The 10,000-nt window shown below is 32.5% G+C and overlaps 1 protein-coding gene across 1 annotated transcript in view; it reads left to right on the forward strand.

The window, feature by feature from the left end:
- Epac (Exchange protein directly activated by cAMP) overlaps positions 1 to 10,000 on the forward strand; it is a 1,092,821-nt gene that overhangs the window by 1,013,875 nt on the left and 68,946 nt on the right. Inside the window, exons 11-14 of the mRNA XM_068386349.1 lie at positions 4,637 to 4,813; positions 6,776 to 6,988; positions 7,990 to 8,134; positions 8,602 to 8,902. Of these exons, the coding sequence (XP_068242450.1) occupies positions 4,637 to 4,813; positions 6,776 to 6,988; positions 7,990 to 8,134; positions 8,602 to 8,902 (836 nt within the window). The remainder of the gene's footprint in view (positions 1 to 4,636; positions 4,814 to 6,775; positions 6,989 to 7,989; positions 8,135 to 8,601; positions 8,903 to 10,000) is intronic.

Below are 10,000 nucleotides of genomic sequence, written 5' to 3' on the forward strand. Positions count from 1 at the left end.
ACGGCAATCCCTGTGGATTATTGTATCTAGGTGCATAATTATAGGTGTGCTGCAAATTCATCTTTTAATACACTTTTGCTCCTAAGTAAAAAGTAAAAACCTACATTATTATTTTTGTTTTTGTTTATTCTAAAAAAATATATTGTTTTTCACACGATCAGCTTTCTTTTATTAGTGGTTTTCATTTTTTTTCCATATGTCTGTCATTCACTAACTCGATTACTTTATGACCTCAACTGACAGAAAAAATAATTGCTCCAATGTCGTATGCAAAATGAAGTGGTCATCCCAGAACGAATTTGATTATAATTTAGGTCAGTCATTCGAGTGATGGCTTTGTTGAATGGTCCTTGTATAGTTTATTAAAAAGGATATAGGAATATTTTGCCTCTTTTAACATAATTTGATCTGCGTCCTAAGAGATTTAATTACTAAAGACAAAATGACTATATTACGATTCTGTCTACCGGTTGATTTCCGAAGTCTGGAGAAAGTAGCTCCTGTAAATTCCCCAGAAATCTCTCTCTCTCTCTCTCTCTCTCTCTCTCTCTCTCTCTCTCTCTCTCTCTCTCTCTTATTAAGAATGTAAGTTTAAAAAAAAACATAAGGGTTATCAAAGAAAAGAGTTTATATCAAGTAGAAGTTATAAACAATAAAGTGAGAAAACTCTCTCTCTCTCTCTCTCTCTCTCTCTCTCTCTCTCTCTCTCTCTCTCTCTCTCTCTCTCTCTCTCTCTCTCTCATCACTCAAGTCGTAATAGCTAACTCCATATCCTTTCATTTTCACCAGTTCATTCCATATCCATTTAGTAATTGCAGGATTGTTAATTCCCCATCCAATCACTCATTTCTTAATTGTTCTGTCTGCATTTTCCAAACGTTTCAGGCTTACTTATTCATTTTGCATCCGTATGTTCATTACATACACAGATGTTCATTCTATGTAAACTTATTCCAAATTTTCATAGGTTTCCGTAGTTACTCGCACTCACTTATTCCATGGTATCGCTTTCTCTCTGTTGTATTTCCTTTCCTTCCAGTTATTCGTTTTTCCCTGTCTATCCTTTCTTCGTTTTGAACAACGATAGATTTGGGAATATAAGATAAGGTTGAGTGATTGTATGACTTGAATAATATTGTAAGTTATATCATAGAATTGATTTATCTTTCATCAAGATGGGCGTAGTTCAAGAGAAGTTCTTGCGAGGATTCCATTATAAAATAATAAGAAATTTATATTAATATAGATTTTTAGAAACTGCCATTAGTTATTATCATTATCATTATTATCATTATTATTATTATTATTATTATTATTATTATTATTATTATTATTTTTATTATTATTAAAGTTATGGATAGATTTACCGAAATGGAAATAATAAACAGATAGATTTCTTGCGTGCAAACAAAACGACATAAAAAGAAACATTTGTTGCAAATTGAAAAGAATTCTAATACAAATTTCCAAAACCTTTATTGGGAGTCCACTCCGATTATTTTCCGTTTGAATTTGGAAAAAAAAGGGTTTAAACCCATGAATACTAAATGCAAATCGGTGACGGCCTTTTATCATGCGGATACCAAATCTCTCTCTCTCTCTCTCTCTCTCTCTCTCTCTCTCTCTCTCTCTCTCTCTCTCTCTCTCTCTCTCTCTCGATTTCACAGAAGGCCAAAGGTCACTCACTGTATAAAGATGAAATGGGAAGCTAATAAAAAGGAGGGGATCCTTGTTTGTTGAACGTGATGGCTTATTTCTAAATAAAACTCTGCCCTGTAAAAGAAAAACAAGATGAGTTATTTTGAGGAGAGAGAGAATAGTCCAGTTCTGTCGTAGGGTACTTGCGTCAAATTTTTCTCTCGATGGAAATGGAAAGTTTGAATGAATATATGTCTGATTTAAGTCGTTGAATATTTGACGGAAGATCAAAAGTTAAAAATGAATGCTGTCCATCAGAACAGTCCATAGCTTTGCTGAGAATTTATTTTTAGTAATATCGAACCAGATACATATTGGAGGTCCTTGCCTTTACTAAAAACCCAGAAAGCTGAAGAGATAGTATGTGATCAATATTGATGGTTTCATGTACCTTAAGAAAGACTAGTAAACAATGCATCTTCTCTAGATAAGAAATACATTTTTTCCTCAAGTAGAAAAACAACAGAGCTGTGTAAATGCGAAAGAGGATTGAGTGTGGTTACAACCAGATGTCATAGTTACAGACTTGCATAAAAGCACTAATTCTGCTTTTGGTATTCATTTAAATAACATTAAAAAGAAACCTTAGTATTGAATTAAAAACAAAGTGTATATCTCAAATATGATTATCAATTCCTATTCGAATATAAATTAAGTTTTATGTGCTTTAATTTAATTATAAAATTGTCCATTCAATCTTTTCCTATTTACTTTTGGCATTTATAACAACGAAACCTGCGACAAAGTCACAGAGCACAAAATCATTCATATTTTGAATAAAAACAAAATTATGAAAAGACCAATATTTATTCATAAAGAGATAGCAGAAGCCAGAGAGAATAAAAGATACGGGGACTTTTTTCAAGAAATTGCGAGTCTTAGCCCCTGTATCACAAGGAGGTGGGGGGGGGGGACCAGTTGGATTAAGGGCGATTCATTTTAAGTGGAGTTTCATTTTGTACTAGTCTCAGAATTCACCTTTGGAATTTATCAATTTTATCATTTTCATTCTGTGCTTGGGAGATTACTTCCAAAAAGGATTTTATCTCGACAGCGTTGCAGAAAGGTGGTTGGTGAATATTATTGATGCTGTAGATTCCCCTGTTCCCTTTTACATTGTAACCCCCTCGAAATTTTTTTTATTGTTAGTCTATGTATTCATAGACAAAATATTTTTTTATGGCGCCTTTAATCCACCATTTATTTGAAATAACTATAAATATGCTAGTCTCTTGTTGAATTTTGTCCATTAACCTCTCATATTCAGCTCCTGTAAAGTTGTAAATCTATTAAGTCCCCCATTCAAAAATTGGGTCGGGTACGCTGTTTCATTTTCTTTGGTAGTAGATAGTTCGTTTTCTTTCTCGTTTTGTTTTGCAATATTTGGGGTTGACTAATTTGTCTTTTTGGTTTCTTCGGAAATGAGTAAAGGCCGCTAAGATAAAACATGCCAGTGACGCTACACGAATTACTTTTCAGTTGATTATCACTTAACATAATAAGGCCAAATATTCATGTTTATGAGTTTTATGGTCAACCTATAACCATAGCAAATTGAGTCTTCAAAATATTACATAGGAAATTATATAGGAAATACTTACTTTAATGTTGCTACTGTTCTTAGAATATTATGTTTCCTCGTTCCATTTCCTCACTGGGCTATTTTTCCTGTTGGGGCCCCTGGGCTTATAGCATCCTGCTTTTCAATCAAGGGATGTAGCTTAGCAAGTAATAATAATAATAATAATAATAATAATAATAATAATAATAATGATGATGATGATGATGATGATGATGATGATGATGATGATGATGATAATGATAATGATAATGATAACAACAACAACAACAACAGCAACAATAATAATAATGATAATGATAACAACAACAACAATAATAATAATAATAATAATATTTACAGCATATAAGGTACTTTGCATTATAAAAACTTCTATCCAGTTTTAATTTATAACTAATTTGGTCATTCTTATTAATAAAGGTACGAATATTTTACCGCATTTAGTTTTGAATTTGCAAAGAAATAATAAAAAAATTTGAAATCTGTCATATATAGTGAAAATAAACAAGTTATAAAACACGTTGGGCTCGCTACTTTTGATGCGCCATTGCTACTTTTAGAACTTATTCGGTGCATTGTTTTCTTAAAATAAGTGTTGATAGAAATTAATATTGAATTATTGGTTATTAATTATATTTAAATTGGTTAAATAATAAGGTATTTTACTTTAATAGGCTAGGATTTTGACACTTTCCTCAAATTACTCGCCAGCATGACTTTTGGAATGGTTTGCTCATAATTTTATGTTTCCCAATTGGCTTCACTTGATTGCTAAAAAAAAGTATATTTGAGCATATAAAATCACCTACTTTGCCAAAGTTTAATTTTGATATGCAATTTCATCTTATAGAAAATTTTAGTTAGTTCTTGTTGAAACACTATTAGTTATTTGATATTGTTACATATTTATGTAAACGTCCAATTAAATAGCCTTTTTTTTTTTTAATCAGTTACCCAGGTACTGGAATATATCGATGTAGATATTTTTCTTTTATTATAGTGAGAATTATATCTTATGTTTTATTAGCAGTGTTCTGTATAATTAGTATGAGATAGTTTGTTCCATTCCCCTGGCCCCATGGACAGTTTAAAGGCCGCTCATGAATGGCAGAGGCAGTGGACAGTGACATTGCCCTTTCAAGGAGTACAATGCCCCTGGGCTTAGAGACTGACCATATATACATATGATCAGCGCCCAAGCCCTCTCCACCCAAACTGAAACAAAGGAGGGCAAGGCAAGGAGACCAGTATCGTAAAACTATTTATTTATTGAGTTGTTTATTTTACTTATTTATTTACCTTTTTATTTATTTACTTTATTTATTTAATTATTCATTTACTTATTCATTTACTTATTAGAGCTGCAACAATCATCCTTCATGAGGACAACTGCCACTTCTTGCGGGTTGACAAGAGCGACTTCAACCGCATCCTGAGGGACGTCGAAGCCAACACCGTCAGGCTGAAGGAACACGGCCAGGATGTGCTCGTCCTCGAGAAGATCACGTCCAACGCCATTACTCACTCCCATTACAAGTATGTTTTTATGTTGACCAGGTTAACATGAGTCTTTTTATAGTTTATATATGACGTATCTGTTTTTGACGATGTTAATAGTTTATATAGGACATATCTGTTTTGACGCTGTTACTTTTTTTAGAATGATATATTGTTCATTTATTCTCATCATTTATTAATTTCCTTATTTTCTTTCCTCACTGGGCTATTTTTCCCTGTTGGAGCCCTTGGGCTTATAGCATCCTGCTTTTCCAACTAGAGTTGTAGCTTGGCTAGTAATAATAATAATAATAATAATAATAATAATAATAATAATAATAATAATAATAATACCGGTTCAAGTAAACAGTGGTGTTATTAGAAGGTTGTCAATTTACAATGTGATGTAAGCGTTTCTGTTGGTTAAGGTTCATTTATTTGAGTCACTCCGGATTAGGGCTTGAATATTTCTTTAGATATAAGTAACTTTTAATCAATTTTCACTATCTTAAGTTAGAGGGGCTATTATACGTAAGGTACGAAATCATATTTCAGGGATGGCCTCACTTGTTATAACGTATAAATTACTTGACATAAGTTTGAAGTGATATTGTTCGTAAAATTGAATTGTAATGGGAATGTATTTATCTATCAGAAGATATTAATGATATTACTTATGTTCAACTTCTATAAGTATGATGAGTTTTTACTTGCAAGGTGTGACTTCAAATGAGATTGTAATATAGCCTCCATTGTAAAGTAATTATGGATATCTTGGTAAGTGTAAATTTCTAATACTAATAACATATAAATTCACTATAAACGTCAATGGTCCTTATCTGAAGTTAATATCAAATGTGAGATCTCTTTTATGTATGACTTAACTTAACTGGCAATTTCAAGAATATATGTTTTATTAATCTTGTAGATCTTAGTTTCTGCTTCTGATAAGCTAGTTTACTAAGATTTCACTTGAAATCATTGACATTGTATAGAAATATTAGTATTTGGGGGTTAAAAAAAAAATCTATGGTGCAGTCTGTCTCTTTAACATTTTAGTCCTTCTTTCCTGCTTTATTTGACTCACACTAACTTAAAATTTTATTAAAGTAACTATTGGTTTTCAAATGCGGTTACTCCTCAGTCAAAAAGTTTTTTTCGAAGTAGAATAACTCTGCGCCCTTCTGTTAATCCTCTTCGTATTGCCTTCATTCCGTTTTTATATGATGTATTTCTATATGTGTGTATGTTTGTGCGTCTCCTGGAATTTACCCGTCGTGTATTTTCCATGCCCCTTTTCCTCATTATTATTCTTCCCCCTAATTTTTTCTTGTGCCTTAATTGGAAAGCTGCATTTAATTTTCCGGCGGATTAATTATATTCCAGTATTTTTTTTTCAGTCTCGTTCTGGTTATTAATTTATGTAATTCCATATTGTATTCAAAAACTTAAATACTTCAATAACTGAATATAACATTTCTCGTAAATCTCCGAGAGGAAATGCAATTTAGGTGGTTTCTGATTCGCAGAAGCTTAATGTTTCCAGCAACTGTCATTTTTCTTTCCTTGTTGAATGGAACATTTATTCTTTTAAGTACAAACATTAATCTCCCGAATATGTCATTCTTAAAGATCTTATTTGTTTCATAATTTATTCCTGTTTATATACACTGTTGGCATAGCCATGGTAACCCTTTTATTCTTATTGTAAACTGGTATTTTCAGTTTACCCAAGCCTCACAATTTTATTATTTCTGTATTGAAGTCATTGTACTGCTACTAAAGCATTTCTTTGTTCAGCGTTTTGTTAAGTTGAAATTATAGATTTCAATTAAGTAGCTGGTTATTACTCTTGGTTATGGTAATATTTCTTTCGATTTGATCCGGCAGAACATGAGACTAATAACAAAATAAGTCTTGCTTTTATTTACATCATGATAAAGCTTCTGATTGAAATAATCCTTGTGAAGTATTTTTGTTTCTATTGCTGATTAATTCCAGGTACACTGTGATGGCTGGAACACCACAGAAGACCCTGGAACACCTTTTAGAAACCCGACTGGATGGCAGAAGGGGAAGTGTGGGAGGAGACCTGCCCGAAGACGCCCTCCGAAGGTGTGACGTAGCTTCCCCAGACTCCTTCCTAGACGACTTCCTCCTCACGCACATCGTCTTCATGCCTTACGCACAGTTGACGCAAGAGCTAATCAAACAATATCCTTTTTATGAACGAGGCTACGCCACCAATCTCTTGAAAATTCCTTTATTTTACTTTTGCTGATTAAGATTCGTGAAATCGTACTACTTTACATTCGTAGGGTATCCATCTTCAAACTAGCCTAACTCATTACTACTATTACTTACTATTGTAGTTATTTAAATTTTTTGCTAATGTGTAACACACTGTTCTTTTTTCTACTTCGTGTCATTAAGATTTTAAACAGGTAAATGATTCAAGTGGGTTGAAAGCGTTATATTGAAAAGGGAGGCCAAAATACTCAACCTTTTCATAATAAAAAGTTACTTCGGTTAATATGTGATATACTTGGCTATGATAAAGTGGAATTTTATAATAAACTGGGATTCATCAGTGCTTGCAAACAAAACTATTGATAATGTGGTTATGCATACATATGTATCTATATTTATCTGTACTTATGCGGTTTGTATTATATATATATATATATATATATATATATATATATATGTGTATGTATATATATATGTATGTATATATGTATGTATGTATAATATATATATATATATATATATATATATATATATTGTGTATATATATATATATATATATATATATATATATATATATATGTATATATACATGTATATATACATATATATGTATATATATACATTATTATATATATATATATATAAATTAATTGAAGCCCACTTTCAGCTTCCTTGCCATCTCAGACAAATGTTGAATGTTCTACTACAAATACGTTGAAGTTTTTTCATAACTGGGCTTTGTTGAATGGTTTAGAACCTAAGGGAGACCCAAGGTATTTGAGTGCAAGCCAGTAAGTTAGGTTATAATTTTAAAAGTCCTATAACAAATCTCTCTCTCTCTCTCTCTCTCTCTCTCTCTCTCTCTCTCTCTCTCTCTCTCTCTCTCTCTCTCTCTCTCTCTCTCTCTAAGTATAAAAAACCTTTTTTGAAGTCCTATAGATATTTTACCTTAACTCATCCCATACTTACCGCATAGACACCCAGAGCAACAGCCAAGACGACGAATTCATCGTCGCCTGCAAGAGACGTGTCATCCTCTTCGTCCATCGATGGGTCATGACGATAAGGGCGCCCGTCTTCAATAACCCTGATGCCTCCCAGTTCCTTCAGGTAGGTTCTCAAGAAAAAAGTGTTAAATACTTTAGAAAGGTGTATAGATTAGTTTTTCTTTGAAGTATTTATTTTTACAACATTGTTATACCGACTTCCTTCAAGTATCCCATGGTCTTACAAAAAAATCCGTAGTTATATTTGAAAATTAATATTTTTGGGAAACTTTCTTTTCCTTCCATGAAATTCTATATGAATTTATCTCCACTAACGGCGTCAATGACCTTCGATGTCAGGATGCCAGAGAACTTCAAATCATTCATTCATTATCTCCACTAATGTTGTAATGTCAAGATTACTCTCGACTCGACTTTTATTCCTGCTCTCTTCCAGATTAAATGTTTTGGCTGTTATTATTGTTATATGATATTTCATTATTAATTTAAAACTTTATGCAGGGAAAAGAATCTGTATTTGACCAAGTAAACAAACTCACTCTTTTATTGTGTATCTCTTGTAAATTGCAGACCCTCCAAGAAGAAGTCGCCCGAGACGTGGAGACATATGGCGCTGCCCTTCGAGAGGGCGCCTCCCTCATGCTGGACGTAGCCGAAGCGATGGAGAGGCACGAACGGGACAACTCGAGCTTCGGCGTGAGTAAGTGGAAACTTCCCACCAGCGGGAGACCCATCAGTCTCTTCGGTGTCTCTTCCACGGAGGACTCCATCGAGCCCCACCGCGTGATCCATGCTCAAGACGATAGTAAGGGCAGCAACAGCATGCAGTCTGGCGATGTGTCTGTGTCCCATCCCTTAATGTGCTCTTTTGGTAATGTATTGTCTTGGTGTCTCCTTGTTCCTTTAGATGCATCCCACATCTGAATCCCATTATTAATTGATTTCTGTTGAATAAGTTCACGGGGCGATCATTAGGGCTCAAGTTTCGATTGGTGTGGGCTTCTTTGTGGGGTCGCTATTCTTCTCTTGAGAGTGGTGGTGTCAGAATGCTATAGACTTCCAGTTCTCATCCAACTGTTGTTATGAGGTTGTTAACCTCAGACTATTTTTTTAATCATTGCTCATCTCAGTCGCATAACTATGAAGCGACTGCTTTGGTTAACGTAGGTGTAATGGAGTTGAACCTGATAATTCTTGATTGGTCCATTTTATATATATATATATATATATATATATATATATATATATATATATATATATATATATATATATATATATATATATAAGCCATAAATACCTCTTAATATCGAATCGAATTCGCTCTGCCTCAGGATCAAAGACCCAAGGGGGAATTAACTTTATGATAACGTTAATTCCATTTCCCCTTTGGTCTCTGATTCCTGGGCAGAGCGAATTTGGTATTAAGAGTATTTATGGCTTTTATAAATAAATGAAAATCACCAGTAAATGTGTTAAATTATTATATAAATAAATGAAAATCACCAGTAAATGTGTTAAATTATATATATATATATATATATATATATATATATATATATATATATACATATTTATATATGTGTGTATATATGTATATGTATAAATGTGTATATATATAAATATATATATATATAAATATATATATATATATATATATATATATATATATATATATATATATATATATATATATGATATATTTTGCACATTTAGACGTGTTTTTCATATTCAAATAAGCCATATATATTTTTGATACATTAATGTCTGGATTCTCTTAATGACCTCGGGATCAGAGCCCCAGGCGAAATCACACAAAGATAAGAGCTTGGGTCCGGCCGGGAATCGAACCCTGGTCTGATCCCGAGGTCATTAAGAGAATCCAGACATTAATGTATCAAAAATATATATGGCTTATTTGAATATATATATATATATATATATATATATATATTTATATATATATATATAT

Source organism: Palaemon carinicauda, chromosome 14, assembly GCF_036898095.1.
Source record: "Palaemon carinicauda isolate YSFRI2023 chromosome 14, ASM3689809v2, whole genome shotgun sequence".
Classification (NCBI taxonomy): Eukaryota; Metazoa; Arthropoda; class Malacostraca; order Decapoda; family Palaemonidae; genus Palaemon; species Palaemon carinicauda.